This window comes from Choloepus didactylus, chromosome 10, assembly GCF_015220235.1.
Source record: "Choloepus didactylus isolate mChoDid1 chromosome 10, mChoDid1.pri, whole genome shotgun sequence".
Taxonomy (NCBI): Eukaryota; Metazoa; Chordata; class Mammalia; order Pilosa; family Megalonychidae; genus Choloepus; species Choloepus didactylus.
Window position 1 is genome coordinate 88716144 of NC_051316.1, and position 19666 is coordinate 88735809.

Genomic DNA, 19666 nt, shown 5'->3' on the forward strand with positions numbered 1-19666 from the left:
GGAAATAGACTTGAGGACATGAAAACTGCCCACGTTAAAGCACTTAAAAATTATGAAGGCCTGGCGAGGGCTTAGAACCCGTCTTGCATCTTGTTGGCTTGGCTTCCGGGTCCTAAGGACATGGTGTCTCATGCACAGACAGTGTTTCCTGACTCAAAGCTGACACAAGTCTTGCAAATACCTTGACGTGCTTGTGAGTGACATGCACTGGGGGAGGCCTTTCCAGAAGGATCTGTTCCACAACTCCGACCTTTACCAGACCCCCCTTTACTTCCCTCACCCCGAGGATGGGCCAGGAGCCCTTAGATCCACCTGGTGAGTCTGTGAAGGGATTTGCTTCTGGCTGACTTTCTACTTGTCTACCTTAAATTCCTTGCCTTAAATTAATTTGCCTTTCTCTTTGCGAAGAGTTTGCAGAACTTTCTGACTTCCCCTGATTTGCATTTCGTTGTTGTCTGGTGAGTGTCTAGGTGGCAGTGGCAGAAGGATTAGTCTCTTTCTTCCCAGTAGTGAAGGAGGCAGCAATTTTAAGATTACTTTAAAATGGAAAGCGATTATGCAGGAATTTGATCCCTGGGTCATTCTTCTTAAACCAGACTGCTGCATTTTGTATGACTTGTTGTAAACTGCCAGGAGTGCTTGCTAATTTAGTAGTTAATGACAGTCATAGAGTGTTTTTCTTGCCCCTGGAGAGATTTTAGACACAGCTGGGGTAGATTTGCTGCTATCAATTATTCACAGTTTTAACAAGAAATGGCCAGCAGGAGCCTCTTTTTTTTTTAAGGAGTGAGGGAGGACAAGCGAGGGGACATGCAGCTGCTACCTAAGGGCAGGAGGCACGATGCATGGGGTTTTAAAAGGAGGTTGGGATATTTGGCCTTTATTTTTCAAATTGGACTCCTGTCAGAGAAAAAAAAAAAAATAGAAAGCAGAGCTTTTAAAATTCTGGCCAGAGTTTTTCCTGGCTCCAGGCAGTCCCTGTGTCCAAACACTTTCCACTGTTGTTCTCTCTCTCACATCTCCTGTGCATGATCTTTTACAACCACTGTCATGGAAACTTTGTAGCCTGCTGGGAGGACCAGTTTGCTGAGCCCAGTCAACTGATGGGGTGCTTTTCTGTGAGATGGAATTGGGCCTCCCGTGACATCTTACTCGAGTACATTCACCCATTCACTGGATGTTTATTTAGCACTTAGCATCTGACAGACACTAAGGAGAGAGCACAGACAAGGCAGTTCCAGCTCCCGCCCTCAGAGAGCTCACACCTGGTGTATCCTTCTACAGGTGACTTAACTGAACAGACCTCCAAGGCTGGACTTTTTATTTTTTGGTAATCCAGGCCTTATTCACTTGCACATTCTGTCTAGTTTCTCCAGAGTCCCTTTTATTCCCCCAACTCTCAGTTCACTTCCACCATTCCTTCAGATGAGCTTTCTCTAACACTTGCCCATTCCTCACTGCCATCTCCAAATGTAGTCATTTCTAGATATGGATGCTGTCTCTACCTTTAGACTACATGGACACTTCTACACAAAATGATTACTCCTGCTCTGTGCTTCGTGAATGTCCCTCACGTTAGAACTGTGCGAAGACTGATTTGGCTTGAATGTTACATCATCTCTCTGATGTCTCACAGAAATCACATTTCATTTAAAGATAAGTGGACCATTCTAAGTGTTAATCTGTGGTGTAATGTTACATTTTTCTTTGTGGTTTTCCTTTCTCTCTGGTTCCTTGCTTCAACTGCAAAATCTCCTTTGAGAAAAGACCCCCATGATTATACCACAGCCAGAGAATCGGCTGCAGGGGGTGCCCGGGTGTATATTTCAGCCCCCAAAGGGGCTCTGTGTGACAGACTCATTTAAAGCACAGAGAGCAGCACTGGACCCCAGACATACCACCCAACACAGCCCTCCAGGTTCTGAAAGAATTGGGGAAAGAGAAGGCAGTTTGAGCCTTTTTTTCAGGAAACTTGTGTTCTTAGACCACACTTTCCCAAGTTGAATATCAAATTTGGGAATTCTAAGAAAGTAAGGGATCTAATTGTGCCTCCTTTGGTATGTGGATTCATTTGTTTTATCTATGGTTCCCATTTTATGTATTTTGGATACAACCCCTTTATCAGATATGTGTTTTGCAAATATTTTCTTCCAGTCTGTGGCTTGTCTTACATTTTCTTAAAAATGTCTTTGGAAGTACAGTTGTTTTTAATAGTTAGACTTTTAATAAATCTAACTTATCAGTTTTGTTCTTTTATGGATCAGGCTTTTGGTGTCACATCTAGGAAATCTTTAACTCAAGGTCACAAAGATTGTCTTTTGTTTTCTTCTAGAAGTTTAACAGTTTTAAGTTTTACATTTAGGTCTATGAGATATTTTTAGTTAATTTTTGTATATGGTGTGAGATATGGATCAAGTTTGTTTGTTTGTTTGTTTGTATATGGTTTTCCAATTGTTTCCTCACCATTGGCTGAGAACCATTCTTTCTCCTTACGATTGCCTTTGTCGAAAATCAGTTGGCCGTATTTGTATGGATCTGTTTCTGGACTCTGTCCTGCTCCTTTGCATTGTGTCTATTCTTTCACCAACACCCACACTTTCTTGATTACTGTAGCTTTGTGGTGAGTCTTGAAATCATCTTGTTGTTTTTCAACATTGTTTTAGCTATTCCAATTCCTTTTCCTTTCCGTGTAAATTTTAGACAGCTTATTTAGAATCTTCAAAATACCTTGCTGGAATTTTGGTTGGTTGCATTGAATCTATAGATCAAATCGAGCAGGACTGACATTTTTACAGTATTGAAACTCCTAGTCCATGAATATGGTTCAGTTCTCCATTTGAGTCTTCTTTGACTTCTTTGATCAGTGTTTTATAGTTTTCAGCATACAGATCTCATACACATTTTGTAGGAGTTACATGTATTTTATATTTTTATACTTTTCTGCTTCAATTTCCAATTGCTTATTGCTAGTATATAGAAAGTCTTTTTTTTGTATATTGACTTTATATCCTCTGACTTTGCTAAGCTCACTTATTAGTTCTAGTAGCTTTTATGAAGAGTCTTTGGGACTTTCTATTTAGACAGTCTTATCATCTGCAAATAGACAATTTTATGTCTTCTTTCTCAATCTGTATGCCTGTGGTTTCTTTTTCTCCATTGTTGCACTAGCCAGGACTTCCAGTATGATTTGAACAGGAGTAGTGAGAGTCAACGTCCTTGCCTTGCTCTCAGTTTTGGGGGGAAGCATTCGGTCTTTCACCATTAGTTACGATGTTAGCTGTAAGTTATTGTAGATGCCCTTTATCAGTCTGAGGAAGTTCCCTTTTGTTTCTAGTTTGCTGAAAGATTATTTTTTAAATCAGGAATTGATGTAAAATTTTGTCAGATGGTTTTCTGCATCAACTGATATGATTATCTATTTTTTCTTCTTTAGGTTGTTAATATGGTAGATTATACTGGTTGACTTTCAAATATTGAACCAGCCTTGCATTCCCAGGATACACTCCACTTGTTTGTCATGTATTATTCTATTTGCAGATTTCTGGATTCCGTTTGCTAATATGTTTATGAGGGATTTTAGTCTGTAGTGTTTTTATTTTTGGTATCTTTGTCTGGTTTTTGGTGTCAGGGAAAGGCTGCCTCATAAAATAAAGTCTTCTATTTTTTAAAGAGTTGGTGAGGCATGGCATTAGAGTTTATGTAGAATTAATATTATCAGACGGTTCATATTTTTTGTCCATCCATTTATTTGTGTACTTGTATGTATTTAGAACCTCATCCTGTGGTAAGTTTCTTCAAGGCCAGAAAACCACCTTCCACCTTCCCCTGTCTTCCATCATAATATCTGGTAACTGCACCATAGTGCTTTGTATAGGGTTTTGCACATAGTAGAGGCTTGTTGGTTGAGATTAAGAGGCCAATGAGGGTAAGTCCTGGCTTCTGGGAAGGATTGATGCTGTATTTAAAGCCAGTGATTATATATCATGTCTCTCAAGATTACCACATCTAACCATGGGTCCAGAAGGAATTCCAGTCCTCAATTTTCCAGTGAACTTAGCTCTGAAGCAGGGGATAAGCTTCAAGGCCCAAACAAAGCCTCAAGAAGTGTGGCCAGACTGGGGCATGATGTGGCAGTGTTAGGAGATGCCGGCTTTCATTGGTTATCTGACACCAAAGCCCAGGGTAATGCACTATGAGTCCCCCACTTCTCTGGGACTCAGTTTCCCCATCTTGTACATGGATCAGATTTGATTCAGAGAGGTGGTTCTCAACCCCTACTACACATTTTGCTTGGGGAGCTTTTAAAAATCCCCATTCCCAGGCCTTAGTGGACCAATTAAATCAGACTCTAGAGGTGGAGCCCTGCAGGCCTCAGTATTCTTAAAGCTCCCCAGATGATTCTAGAGTGCAGCCAAGGGTGAGAGCCACTGGGCCAGAGCCGTGGTTCCCAGACCTGCCTGAGCACCAGAGCTGCTGATTTAAAAATACGGATCTCCTAGCTGCTCCCCACCCCCACCCCCAAAGACTTGATTCAGTAGATCTGGGGAGGTGGGGTTGGGGGGTGGTGGTAGTGTCTGGAATCTGTATTTTAGACAAGTCCTACAGATGATTCTTAACATTAGACAAGTATAGGCAACACTGGATCAGAGAGCACTTCTCCAACCTTAATGTGCCTACAAAGCACTATGGATCTCGTTAAAATGTAGATTCCAATTCAGTGGGCCTGCAGGTGGGCTTGAGGTCCTGTGTCACTAACAAGCTCCTAGGGGGTGCTGTTGCTGTTGGTCCAGGGACCCCACTTTGAGTAGTGAGGAATTAGAGTCCTTCAGAGGCACCTACCAGTCTGAAATTCCACAATCCCAGAGGCAGGTGGAGCTCCCACCCCTAGTTGGTCCATTCACCCCCTACACTCACAAACTGGAAGTGTCTCTGCTCAGCACACTCGGCTTTGAGTATTCTTTGTTTTCTTTGCTTTAACCTTTCTCCCTTTCCTGGCTGTGTTGCAAATGAGTAGCAGAAAGCATAAAAACAGGAGGTCGGGGGGAGCATGGGCAGCATATCTCAGCAGAGATGCTTGCACTCCCCCATTGCACCCCACCACCTGGCTTTCACACGTGGTGCCATGAGCCTGGATAATCAGAAGCTTCCAGTATGGAAACACAGCTCTCTCCTTTTCCCAGCGACAGGCTTCAAGTCCCAATTTGGTGTCCTTGTGCTTCTGATCTTGCCAGCCTTTCACGAGCCATTCCCTTGAATGACGACAAGCAGTCTTGATATGCTGGGTTAAAAATCTTTCAACTGGGGCTTGTTTGTTTATGAAGCAGCATCAATTATCAGGGATTTCCAAACTGGCTTCCTTTCTACTGGCGTCGGCATCGAGAGAGGCACCGTCAGCCGCCAGGCACGGTGACAGCCGTGTTTTGGTGTTGCTCTTGGGCCTCACAAATAATGGGGGTAGGCAGGGGGGGCCAGCATGTTCAGAGCATAAGGGATAAAAGCACGTTGAAATGCCTGCACTCCCTGTGTTTAGACGCTCCCCGATCTCGCATGTTTTATTTGGTGGCTGTTATTTTGCGGCACGTTGTGAACGGAAGTCATTATCGAGACCATGTGCAGGGAAGAAGTGGATTTTCGTGGCTCCCGGCTCCACCAGGCTGCTGTGAAACTGTTGTGTGCGCTTTGTGGAGGGGCAGCAGGGAGCTTTCATCAGGCACTAGCAAGGGGCTTCCTGGTGACTTGGAAGAAATGAACCTCAGCAAACAGCATGGGAAAATTGAGAGAGGGAGAAGAAAGGCAGTGGGAGAAGCTGGCCTTGAAAGAAAAAGAGTATTTGGCACAGGAACTCACTTTTTCTTTTTCATTTTAAGTTAATTTTCTGGAAGCAAGTGGTATTGGAGAGACAGGGTGTATGTATTAGGTACCCTTTGGGTAACAGTGACAGGAAACCCAGTTCAAACCATCATAAGCAAAAGAGAGATTGATATATTCATGTCAGTGAAATGTTGAGGGTTATTTGGCTGCAGGCACAGCTTGATCCAGTGCCCAAACAACATCTCTTGCCATCTGTTCTAGTTGGCTAATGCTGCCGGAATGCAAAACACCGGAAATGGATTGGCTTTTATAAAGGGGGTTTATTCGGTTACACGGTTACAGTCTTTAGGCCATAAAGTGTCCAAGGTAACACATCAACAATCAGGTACCTTCACTGGAGGATGGCCAATGGTGTCCGGAAAACCTCTGTTAGCTGGGAAGGCACGTGGCTGGCATCTGCTCCAAGTTCTGGTTTCAAAATGGCTTTCTCCCAGGACGTTCCTCTCTAGTCTGCAGTTCCTCAAAAATGTCACTCTTAGTTGCTCTTGGGGTGTTTGTCCTCTCTCAGCTTCTCCAGAACAAGAGTCTGCTTTCAACAGCCAATTTCAAACTGTCTCTCATCTGCAGCTACTCTCTCAGCTTCTGCGCATTCTTCAGCGTGTCCCTCTTGGCTGTAGCAGCTTGCTCCTTCTGTTTGTCAGCTCATTTATATGGCTCCACTGATCAAGGCCCACCCTGATGGGTGGGGCCACGCTTCCATGGAAATAATCTCATCAGAGTTATCACCTACAGTTGGGTGGGGCACATTCCATGGAAACACTCAAAGAATTATAATCTAATTAACACTGATAGGTCTGCCCACACAAGATTACATCAAAGATGATGGCGTTTGGGGGGACATAATACATTCATACTGGCACATTATCTCTTGGTGGGCGTTGTTCTTGGGTAGGCTCTCTCTGAGTGCAGGACCCAGGCAACCCCAGGCTTACAGTCCATCAGCGTAGCATCTCCAGCAGAGATGTAGTTCCTTCCTCTTGTGCAAGTACTGGAGCAGCCCCTCACTGGCCGGGCTTGGATCAGCCTCACATTCTGAATCAATCCCTGTGGCCAAGAGAAGCTGACTCTTGAACTGGCCACATCTGGACCTCCAGTCCAGTCCTGCAGCCAGGGGGTGAGTTAGCTCCAACCGAGCCATAGGGATGAGAGTGAGAAAGGGTGGCTTTCCAGAGGAAGTCAGGAAAACTAATGGGCATCTACAAGCCAAGGGAAGCAGCAAGTATGAGGACAGTGTATAGGATCAGAGGCAGCCCCAGCTTTGCCACCTACTCCCTGTCTGCTATGAACGGGCCATTCATCTCCCCATAAAGCATGAGGTTTGGCCCAGGCCAGTAATTCATAATCATTTTTATGAACCAGAACCTCTTTAAGAATCTGATGAGAAGCACAGACCCACCCATCCCAGAAAAACATACATTCTCACATGTAGGCAACAGTCTGTGTATAATTTCCAGGGGTTCACAGGACCTGCAGGGGTCCCTGGTTCAGAATCCCTGACCCAGTTGTTCTTCAAGGCAGCAGATGCCAATCACCGGAGGAATACTGGGCTTCATCCAGTACCTGCTGAATCAGCATTTCTGGACAAGGGCTCTATTCTCCAGGGGATTCTGATGCACCTGGTCCCTGGGAATTAGGGAACCATATGCCCAAAATCCCTTCCAACCCTTGTATTCTCAACTCTACTAGTTAGTTGAGGTTTTTGTTGGGAACGGAAAAAAGTTGGGCAGTAGGCAAAGTGTTTACATAGAACATTAGGACTATATACCATTCATTCATTTATTCATTCCTTTACAACTAGTTCCTGAGCACCTGCTGGTGTGGCAGGACACTGGTTTGGGGCCTGTTATTACTCTGGCCATACTAGGTGGTACCTGGGCCTGACAGGCTGGTCCGGAGCCCCTGGGGACCAGTGTCTCATGTGACCCACCGAAGCTTGGCCTCTTAGCAGCTGCTCCACCAATCTGGTGAATTCCAAGAATCGGTCAGACAGGGAAGGGCTTCCTTTGCTCACTAACTTGGAGGAGGCAGAGTATCTGTCTAAAAAGGTTTCCATCCTAAGAGTGAAGGTAGGAAATCTAGTTTATGTGTTTCTCTTATGCCTTCTTAGAGGTGCTTGTGACCTGAGTTTATACACTTGAAAGTAAATTGAATATGAGGCTTTGGGTGCACAGGGAGTGTTTGCCACTGATGTTGTTGTCACTGATGTTGTTGTCACTGATGTTATCCCCAATGGAAATTGCACACATCAGTTATAGAACCCTGGAGTCAACAATGACAACTTTATTAAATATAGTGTACAAGTTCTATATAATGAACTAGTAAACACCAGAGCTTACTACAGTGTCTGGAATACAGTAGGTACTCAATACATGTGTGAATGAATTAATTAAAGGGTGAATGAGTAAATAGCAAATGAGCAAGGGAATATTCTAGAAGTTATTAATCAAATCAAAAAACCAAGATGGTTTAAAGGTAGAAAGCAAGGGTGTAAATTTGATCTGCAGGCAGGGGCCAGCTGAACACTGGGATCTCCAACCCCCCACCCCAATACCCACCCCACCCCCCAAGCTGAGCATCTGTCTGTACCATTTGTTCACACTTTATCCTAAGACAGAGTTCCTCAACCTTACCACTATTGACATTTGGGCTGGGTAATTTGTTGCTGGGGGGAGGGAGGATGTCCTGTGCATTGCAGAATGTTTAGCAGCATCTCTGGCCTCTACCCGCTAGCCAGTAGCTTCCCCTCCCCGGTTGTGACAATCAAAAATGTCTCCAGACATTGCCAAAATTGACCCTAATTGAGAACTGCTCTCCTAAGCTTTTATCTGAAGAAAGAGTTCTATTGCCAGAGAGGGGTGGGGAGGTTTAAGCCCTTTGAACTAGCAGGTTAGGAGATGCATTCCCAGACACTCCCAGTAGACTGAGCCTACTTGTGTTATCAAGAGACGTGAACAGTTTGTCTTTTTGTCTGGTTTCTGAGATGGGCTTGTTCACTATGAGTGTCCTGTTCCCTCGGGACCAGGGTTCCTTTGTGGAACAGAAAGTGAGAAAGCTGAGAACAACCAACTCTACTTCCCCAAGGAGCACACGGGCCGTCAAGAGGTCTGAACTTTCAAGAAGAGTTACCAGTTATAATGATAAAATCATAATAATAGCTGCCACTTTGAGCACTGAGAATGTGCAAACCCTGAGCTAAGCTTGTTATACGTTTTATTTCATTAAATCTTCAAGACCAGGAACTATTATTATCTCCATTTTACAGTTGAGGAAACTGAGTCTGAGAAGTTAAGTTAGTGCCCAAGATCTTGCAGCAAGTTCGTGGTGGAGGTGAGATCCTAACCCAAGTCTGTTTGACTCCAGAGAGCGTGCTCTCTGCCGGCAAGGACAGGGGCGTCTCCTCCCCTGCAGCTCGCCCCAAGGACGCCTCTCCAGGTCCTGCCCCAGGAGTGATGGGGGCTGGGAGCAGTCACTGAATTGGGAGTGTAGAGCAGCCACAGCATGGAGGCCTCCTGCCCTGCATTTCCCCCTGGCTACCTCCAAGAGTTTGGAACTCTGGAGCTCCTGAGGGATGGTTCTCGACCACCCTGCTCAAGCACGGGGTGGGGGATGATGAAATCCCTGGCCTTGGGTTGAGAAGCCTCCAGCCTGGGGTTCTCTCCAGCTGACTGCGGTGCTTATTCTTTCCCCATAGGGTGTTTTTCCTAAATGTGCCATTGGATTCTGTCATTGAGCGGCTGACCCTGAGAAGAACTGATCCAGTCACAGGAGAAAGGTTTGTGCCAGGTCCCTAGTGCTTGACTATCCCCAGCTGAGGAGCCTCATCTCTGTCTGTCTGACCAATACCGTGGTAGGACAGCTCCAGGCATAAGCCTGGTGACTAATGGCAAAAGACTCCAGAAAGGGAGTTTATTAAACAAGCACCTCTGGACCCTTTTGACCTTCTTTGCCTGGAAGAGTAACCAGGAAATTACTGTCCTAGGCTCTACAGCGATGCATTGGTATCATACTCTCTCCCGGGGTCCCCAAATGTGAGATGGATGCCCCAGGTAGGTGTCATCTGTGTCCTGCACAGGGCCTTTGTGCTCACTGTGATATGTCCCACGGGTAGTTGCTTGTACAAACACAGGTGCATGGAACCAGTTCACCTTCAAGCCTTTCCATAGTTACAGGAGGTAAATTCTGAATTTCATTCTGCATTCTGACCAAATATAATTACTGTGTTCATGTTGAGACACACTTTAAAGTCCCCTAAATTGCAAAGAGGCAGACTCTTCCATCCTCCCCAGTAACCAGGACCACATTTTCCGGGTAGGGATGCAGGAAAAGAGTGGGTGAAGTAGGAAGGAAATATCAGGATTTTTCTAAAACATAGGCCTGATCTGTTATCCTCCCTGCCAGGGGGCATCCTAAGCAGACCAATGTCAAGTACTATGGCCTCCATGTTGTCCTGCCCTGGGGGCCTCTCCCAACAGTGGCTGTCGATGACAGTGACTGTCATCTTGGCTCACATTTGTTGCTACGACTTGCATAATGTTCCACTCCTCCACTTGACTATGCACTCCATAAAGACAGAGTCAACATTTGTCTTGTATTACATTGTCAACAACGGATATAATGCCATACATACAGAAGATGCTTAATACAGGAATGAAGAAGAAAGGAAGGGAAAGAAAGAAAGAAAGGCATCTGGCACTTACTATATTATTATTTTCTTCCCTCCTGCTATTATTGACCTGTATCTCTCTCCCCTGGGCAGGGGCCATATCTTGGTTCTCTCTGTAACCCCAGGTTCCAGCTGAGGGTGTGCATACAGCAGGTGCACTGTAAATGGTAACTGATGATGAAGATGGGGCACATCAACCTGGTCAACAATAGAACAGACGTCACCTTCTCCCCTGCCCTCTGGGCTGGACCATGGGTGACCTGTTTCCCCTCCTCTCTTGTAGGTACCACCTCATGTGCAAGCCGCCTCCAACCATGGAGATCCAGGCCCGTCTCCTGCAAAACCCAAAGGATGCTGAAGAGCAGGTCAAGCTCAAAATGGATCTGTTCTACAGGAATTCTGCTGAGCTGGAGGAGTTCTATGTGGATGCCATTACTATCAATGCAGACCAGGACCCGTACACCGTCTTTGAATACATAGAGAGTGGGATCATTAATCCCCTGCCCAAGAAAATTTTCTGATGGGCACAGAGCAAGGAGAATCCCACAGGGAAACAAAGTTAACCCTCCACCTTAATCTTCTGGAAACCTCAACCAAGCCAATAAAAGAATGCTGGTGTAGTCTCAGGTGTCCTGGGGTGATGTGGCTGGAAAGTGGCCTTGTCTTGAGGTCTAGAAACCCAGGACAGGAAAGACCAGGGAAGCAGTGAAGTAGATTGGGTCTCTGGAGTCAGACTCAGGACGAGTGCTGGCTCCAGCAACAGTGAGTGCCCTTGGATAAGGCATTTAAACCCTTGGAGCCTCTCTTTTCTCACAAGCAAAAGGGAGCAATAATAATACCTACCGCACAAGTTTGTTGTGAGAATAAATGAGATATGCAGATAAAGCCTTTAGCTCGGTGCCTGGCACGAAGTAAGCACTTGGTAAATGTTTTATATCAATTTTATGTTTCTTGAACTTGATAGCTGTACTTAAGGTGATGCATAATGAGTGTCCTTGTTTTAGGAAATATATCTGGAAGTATTAAGAGTTAGAGAAGCATGATGTATGCAACCTTCTCGCAAATGTTTAGATAATAGATGAATAGATGATAGATGATTGATAGATAGAGATAGAATAAAGTCTGCTTTAAATAGGCCGTCCTTTCTAGAGCAGCACTGTCCAGTAGAACCCTCTGCGGTGATGGGCATGCTGTCTGTCTGCATTGTGCAATACGGCAGCCACCTGCTACATGTGGCTCTTGAGCACTGGAAATGTGGCTAGTGTGACCGAAGAACTGAGTTTTTATTTTATTTAATTTTCAGTAATTTAAATTTAATCAAGCTACAAGTGACTGGTGGCTATTCTATTGGACAGCACAGTTATGGATACAATCAGCTGTTTCTTAAGTCTTGCTAGAGCCTTTGAGGGCCTTCCTTTGGGTTACATTAAGTGGAAAGAAATAGCCTTTCTGGGGTCTGCAAAGCTGACTGTGCCCAGTGATACCGTGCATGTGCTCCCTGCCCCCTCCTCCCATTATGTTGTTTTACCTTTGTAAAAGTTCTTGTTGGTAGGTATTTGGGCATTTTTCCCATCAACAGAAGAGGGTAAATGACTTCCATAAGGTGACCTGGATCCAAGGCTAGACCTGAACTTGGTGCTCTGGGCCCCACTAGTGCTCTCTGCCTGAGGCCAGGCCAGACTGGCCTGAGAGGGGGGTTCCAGCCTCTGGGGCTGAGAAGCTTGGGGACCTCTGAGCTTGATGGCTAAAGCCCATTCAAGCCTGCAGTTGCTCAGAGTCCCCCCACTCCCACCCCTCCAGCAAACACCTAACCCTGGCACTGGCCAAGGTAGCCAGTCACCATGTCAGCCAAGAGCCCTGTCCTCCCTGCTTCTGGCCCTGTTCACAGGTAGGTTGAACCCAGGGTCTGCCCCAGCCCAGCCTCAGCATCCACTATGCCACACTGGGGCTGAGCCCTTTCTCCAGAAGCAGCTCAGCCCTCAACCCTGTCTCCCTGTAGAAGCTCCGGGTGGTAACTTCTGAAACTCCTTCAGGCACCTCCCCAGCCCAGGCCCCAGTTCTTCTATGCCCACCCATACCCCCACCCCCACAGTCCAGGTTGGAGGGTCTCTCCCCTGAAACTTCATCCTGACAATGTGCACCTGCTCAGGTAGCCTCCATTAAGTCCCCCAGGAGTGGGGCCCCAGTTACAGACCACATCTGTAACAAACATGCCATTGCTCCATGCTGTGTGATGAAACTCTGCCCACTCACCCAGCAGCCTCAGATTAGAGGAGACAGCAAACATGTAAAGGGACCAGCCCCTGCCTGGCTGGGGAGGTGCTTCCCTCATCCCCTCCCTCCCCCTCTGCCTGTCATTCCAGGTACCAGAGAATGTGGTCTCCTTTAACCAGCACCCTCAAGAAACCATTTGAAGGTAAATCCTTAGCCAAAGACATCGTAAGCCACTTGTTTATTTAGAGAACAGATTAATGCTTCCTCAGCCCAGGCAGATGACATTTTGGACAACCCATTCTCTGGGGTTACTGACACCGATATTCCTTCTCTTCCTCCTCTGTCTGCCCTTCCAAGTAGTTTAAGGCTTATTGAGTGTTAGCTGGGTGCCAGGTCTGTGCTGCGCTTGCTGAATGCTCCACTTGGTGAGGCAGGGTTGTGTCAGTGCCAAGAGCATGGGGCACGGGGCCAGAAAGCCTGGGTCGCATGGTGGCTCTGCCACTTTCTAGCTGTGCAGCCTTAGGCAAGCTACTTAACCTCTCTGGGTTCTTGTAAATGAGAACCAAATAGTTACTGCCGCAGAGGACTATTGTAAGATGAAATGAGTTAATACATGTAAGGGCTTCAAATAGGGCCTGGCATATAGCAAGTGCTCAATAAATGTAGTCATTAATCTCTAATTAGCTCTCACAACTTCCTGTGAGGTCAGTGCTATTGTTATCCCTTGGTGTGGAAACGGAGACTCAGAGAAGTCAAATAATTTGCCCAAGCCTGCACGATGGTAAGTGGCAGACGGTTCCTGAACTCCGCGCCTGCTTTCCCCGCTGTTGCTGCCGGCCTTGCCGAGGGCGTTTTTTCGGCTTGCAGAGCCCGGACCTTCCCCTCCGCCCGGCCAGGCCCCGCGGAGGAGACCCGGCCGGCGGTGCCCTGCAGGGAGCTCGGCCCGACTGCAAGGCGCCAGCATCCTGAAGGATCCACGCGCTCACTTTGACAAATTTCGCCGGCACTTATCTCCGCCCCCCGTAGCCGGCTGGCTTCTTGCAGTCCCCGCAGCCGGAATATTAGTTCCGCTCCGGCGGCGCCGTAGACGTCGGGTCGCCGCGGGCTTCATTGAGATGCACTCGGCGCGCTCGCAGGCGCGCGGGTCACGGTCGGCCCCCTCGGGTGTGCCGGGGGCCGGTGTGGTCCGCGGGGTTAGCCCGACATGCGCCTGCTCGTGTAGATCGCTCCCTCCGAAACGGTGGGAGCAAAGGGCATTCATTTAATCACCGCGACGTGCAGCCCCTCCAGATGTTTTGCATAGCAAAGCTGCCCTACTCATAGCTTGTGAGGATGTGGGAATGAATTAGGTTCTTCTAATTGGAGCCCTCGGCTTGCAGCCTAATTGGGCAGCCTGGCTGGAGTTTATTAGATTCCAATTCCAGCCCGGGTGGTGGTGGTCTGGAGGCCCCCTGGTCCGGAGATGCCCGCCCCTGTGGCTGGAGGGCAAGCATCTTACTCATTTCCAGATCCGCTGGCTGTGCTTGAAGTTAACCACCAAGGTTTGATTAATGTTACCTTGCAAGAGAACAAATCGTTTCCCACATTGTCATTATTAAAGTGGCTCCACAGTTCATTTTCAACCTCTTTTATCATAAATTGTCATCACAAACTCTCCTTTGCTCAGCTCCCAGCACCAGCACCATCGTGTATGTCTGCATTTATGCTGTTCCCCTCATTTCCCTACTGCCCTAAAGTGGGAAATGCAGACGGTTTCAGAGGCACCTTGGGGTACCTGCCCACGAGCTGCTGGCTCTGAGAGCTGTGTGCCCCTCGGGGCAGCCGCCACTGTTTTTTACTGTGTGCCTCCTGCAGCCTGGCTGCGACCTGGTTAGACCAGGGTAACACCTGGCCCAAGCAGGGCCAATCAACTTCTCCCTGCCAGGAACGTGGAAAGGGGACTGAGGGGAGCAGCCTTGGGGCTTGCAGAAAGGAGAGGAGAGTTGGGATCTGCCTGGCCCCCATGACGCAAAGCAGAGCAATGGAAGTTAATCTGTCAAGAAAGGAGAGTGAAGCAGGCGCAGGCCTACTTCATTCATTCAATTAGTATTTATTGAATGCCTACATTGTGCGTGGCACATTTCTAGGCACTGGCGATACAGCAAGAAAAGGAAAGGACAAAAATTCCAGCCCTCATGAGGCTTACATTTTACATAGAAGATAACAGAAATGAGAGAAATTGAGAGTAAGAGACTATTCTGATTTCGGATGGTTCCTTGGTCCCATCTCTGCCCCTGGGACCCATGAAACATCCCCATATCTTCCCAGCAGGTTCCCCTTTTTTATCCAGGGATGTAGACAGGTAATTTGTGAGAACAATGTGATTAGCACTAGTCCCATAGGAGTGGGTGGGAAGGAATTTTAATGAGGCCAGGGATTTATGGGGGACCCCTAGGTGAGGTGATGTGGAGGCTGAGTTTTGAAGCACATATAAGGGTCCAGAGCATGAAAAAATAGTGACATAGTCCTTGACCATGGATCAGGCTTCCATTTAAAACAAACAAACAAACAAACAAAAAACCATATCTTTATATTATAAATATTTTATTACCAAAATACATATAACAAAAATTTTAAACAATACAACAGAAGCGCATCAAGCAGGGAGTGAAATTCCCTATGTATTATATCCATATAATATCCTGAATTGCCATTCCCCAGAGATAACCACTGTTAAAAAAACTTGGTGAATCAGATACTTCGAATGGATGGATGGATGGATGGATGGGTATGATCCCAGGCGGGATGGCATTGCATATACTATTCTGTAACCTGTTTTCATGTCCAACTATATAGTGTAGTCAATTTTCCATCTCAAAATATAGAGATGTGCATTTTCAGTTTTAATCTTATTTGCACTTTCATTTAGTCATGCCTCTTCCAGGCTGCGAGTCTGGGGTGGAAGCCACTTGGTCTGATTACCATGTTATTCATTGCGCTGGCCAAAACTTAAAAGAGGACCTCAAAGGGGTGTGGGAACAGCAAATACAGCAAGAGGTCTGCACACACACTGGCTCCTTTCAACCACACAACAGCCTAGCAAAGTAGAGACTCTATTACCCTCATTTTACAGATGGAAAGACTATGGTATTGAGATGGGAAGTGACTTCCTGAGTTCCCTCAGATAGTGATGGCAAGGGCATGTGACTGCCCAGCCTTTTTACCCACTCTACTATCCTGCCTCCTACTGAATCCTCCACATCCTCGGCGACCAAGATAGCAGCCTGGTCTCTGCCTGGCAAGGCTGTGCAGATGAGCTCTCTCCTGCTGCAGTGGAGGTATGAGTTGGTCATCTGGGCACAGCGACAGTATCTACTAAAATGTGCAAAGCAAATAACAAAGTAGCTCTACTTCACTCATTCAACACGGGGCCATGCCACTTTTCAATTTCTGTCCTTTAACTCTTCCACACACACATGAGGAAACATTGAAGGGTGTTTATTGCAACACTGTAATAAAAGAAGAGAGAGAGAGCCTAAATGTCCTCTTCTTGGTGAGGCAGACACTGATGGTTGCCTTCCATTTCTAGTGTGCTCCTTCTTCCTCACTATCACAACCCACAGTTTGCTCAGGCTGCCAGTGGAACCAGCTACAAAGCCTCATTTCCCTTGCAGCTAGGGTGACCATGAAACATAGCTCTGGCCAAGGACATCTTTCAGGAAAGCTGGTGCTTTCCTCATAAAAAGGACAGACTCAATTGCTATGTGCCTTATGCCCTGCTCTTTCCCTCTTTTTCCTTTGTGGAATGCCGGCATGATGCTGGGAGCCCAATGGCTATATTGCAGCCATGAGGCTGAGAGAGCAGTATGCTCAGGATCATGGAGAAGGCAGAAGGGGTTGGGTCCCTAATAAGGGCCCTCAACTTCTTAAATCCAGACTTCTTGTTACAAGAGAAAAAATAAATTCCTATTGATCTATCTAACATGCAACCAAATGCAATCCTAATTGATATAGGATATATATGTGTGTGTATTATGTAGAATATATACAGATATCTGTGGAATATTATACAGCAGCTAAGAAGAAAGACCATTATGTTAGTCATGATAGCTAACATACTGAGTACTTCCTCTGGGCCAGACATCATTGTAAGGACTTCAGTCCATTTAATTCGTACAACACAACAGCACTGTGAGGTAGATACAATGGTTGCCCTTAGTTAGCACAGGCAGCCACAATGGTGCACTGCTCCTATCTCCATCAGAGAACTCCTGCTGTGGAGTCCAGTGACAGCTCCAGCCTGGCCCCTGGGAAGGCTGAGACCACACTGCCCGGCTGCTCCCAGTCGATGACTGAGCAATGCACCTCACCTATGCTGTCCATTCCTGCCTGAGGGACTCCACTAAAGGGATTTTTTTTTCCTTGGCAACTTGTGCTCTGGGCTTTCTCCACTGGCCTGAGATTTTCTCAGAACTGCACTGGCAGCTGAAGGCTCTTCCTGCTCAATCCTTCCTGCCCTCCCTCCTTCCTGGGCTGCAGTCTGAAGGCCCTGCCTGCCTACTCCTGCTCCCTCTGCTTTATCAGTCACAAGTGTTCCTTCCGATGAATCTCTTGCATTTCTCATCCTGACTTTGCATCTGCTTCTTGGAGGACACAAATTAATGCAGTTAGTAACTGATCACTAATATGGGTAGCTCTCCTGAACATACTGTTGAGTGAAAAGAAGCAGCAGCAGACCCAGACACTCAAGAATACTGTATCATTTCCATGCATCATGATATTTCCGTGATACTCAGCAGGCACACACCAGTACAGCAGCCTGAGTGGTGCCCTTTCTGTTAGCCAATGCCTGTTCTGTCTTAAATTATGCATGTGGGCCCAAGGTGAAGTTGCTTATGCTAAATCCTACATCAAAACACAAAATTTAACTTAGGTTTCCTGTTTTCGGTAGATTCATGGAGAACCTGAAACCTACAGCCAACAATCATGGTCTGTCAACTCTAGTTTAGCCTGTGTGTCTTAGCCACGCACATACACACACACACACCCCACCAATTTGGTGTTAGCTAAATAAAGATAAACATCTTGATGCAGCCAGTAGAGTGATTTATACGTCTAGCTTCCTTGTTGGTTGTGTAAGCCTGTTCCCTATAAACCCTGCCCCTTCTGCCTCTTGGCAGAGCTCCATTCTACTTTCCGAATGGGATGCTGCCCAATTTACGAATCACTCAATAAAGCTGTGAGATCCTAAATTGCATGAAAAGTTTTATTTTATGAGCTGGACCAGTTGTGAAATATTTTGACCCTCACCCTGTATGCAAACCCTATAAATGCACTAAAAACAGCCCAGAGGGAGCCACATCAAATGGAGAGTAGCAGTGAGCTCTGGGGTGGAGGAAAGGAGACACTAGTGACTTCAGCCCTTTCTGTACTGTCTGCAGTTTTTTAACAAGGGGAATGCATTGGGATATCGCTTGTGTTATTGAAATTTAATTTTTGAAAATGAAAAGTCTGGGATTAAGCCAAGGCCTTGAGGGATGGCTGAGACCCTATGGAGGTGGGGGTAGATGCCCGGAGTTCTGGGACCCAGCTAGCGGCCAGTTCCAGAAGGTTTCCAACATAGCTGCTTCCCGGCCCTCTGCTGGGTACAACCTCAGTTCATTGGCTAAAAGTGCTCACCTGACTCTGGCCTGTTTCCCCATTGCCGAGCTGTGTGTGAGTGGACAGCACTGAGGAAGGAAGAGCAGGGGAGAGCAGAAGGGGGGAGGTTGGGGGCTGCAGGAAGCAGACCACCTCAGGGAATCCCTTATGGCAAGCAAACCAAGTCTGGTGATGTGACACATATATTGCTTAGATCCATCTCTTGAAGCTTTGTAGCCTGTAACAAGTTGGAGAATTCTCTGGGCACTGCCCTTACTATCTGTCCACCCACCATGCCCCTAAGTACCTTACTGCTTACAAACAGAAGAGAACCATAGAATCTCCAGAGTCTAAAAGACCCTAAAGATACCCCTCACTTTATAGGTAAGAGACCAAGGATGTGGGCAGGTGGGGGGCTTGCCCAAGCTTATGAATGACAAAGCCAGAGAGGGCTCCATGGTTCCTGACACCCCACCCTGGGCCCCTTCTTCTGCATAGGCAGATGCAAACTGTTTCCATCTCTCCCTCTCTTACCACCATCTTCACCCACAGAGGGGGAGGAAAAGGGAGAGAAGGGGGGGGGAGAGAGAGAGAGAGAGAGGAAGATGGAAGAGGAGGAGAGCTGAGAGGGGGAGGGGAGAAAAAGAGGAGGGAGAGAGGAAAAGCGAAACAGGGGTAAAGGGGGACCAGCTTGCCAAACATGAACTGTGAGAACGTTACTCCAGTTTCTTTGGAGCAACTCGTCACATGTCCATGCCCGAGCCCATAGCCGTCACCAGGGATGCACTGAGCAGAGAGTCTTGGCCTGATGATGAAGTCCTCAGCCTCCTCAGGAGTCCGGGGTGGGGCTGTGTGCAGGAAGAGTGAACATTTGAGCCAAATTAGGGCTCGGTTGGGAAGAAGCGAGACTGAGGCTGGTAGAATGGCCACCCACAGGATCCCTCTCATTACTCCCACAGATGGAGAAATGGAGGCCCAGAGAGCAGAAGGGATTGAGGTCTCCTACCCACAGGGCAAGTATGACTTCCTGCCCCTGGACTCGTCCCTTCTGTGGTATCCATTTTACAGTTGGGGAAACTGAGGATTCTATAGCCAGAAGCTGGACCAGTTAAGAAGGATCCCACGTCAACTCCCAACCAGAGGAAACCAACATCATTGTTAAAGCTGTCTCCAGAGATAAAAAGAAAAGAAAGGTGAGTTAATGAGTATTACAGTTCACAGGTCCGTGCATTCCACAAACATTCACTGAGCACCTATTCTGCAGGAAGCACTGCTCTTTTGAGGATACAACAGTGACAA

At 46.8% G+C, this 19666-nt stretch overlaps 1 protein-coding gene across 3 annotated transcripts in view; it reads left to right on the forward strand.

Moving 5' to 3' along the window:
* The window catches only part of AK8 (adenylate kinase 8), a 177572-nt gene extending 166235 nt beyond the window's left edge, over positions 1-11337 (forward strand). The window contains exons 11-12 of one of the 3 annotated variants that reach the window (XM_037798289.1): positions 9563-9643; positions 10818-11337. In XM_037798289.1, the coding sequence (XP_037654217.1) occupies positions 9563-9643; positions 10818-11055 (319 nt within the window). In that variant the 3' untranslated portion in view covers positions 11056-11337. The remainder of the gene's footprint in view (positions 1-9562; positions 9644-10817) is intronic. The other 2 variants (XM_037798288.1, XM_037798290.1) reach the window with 2 other exon arrangements.
* The last annotated feature ends 8329 nt before the right edge of the window (positions 11338-19666 follow it).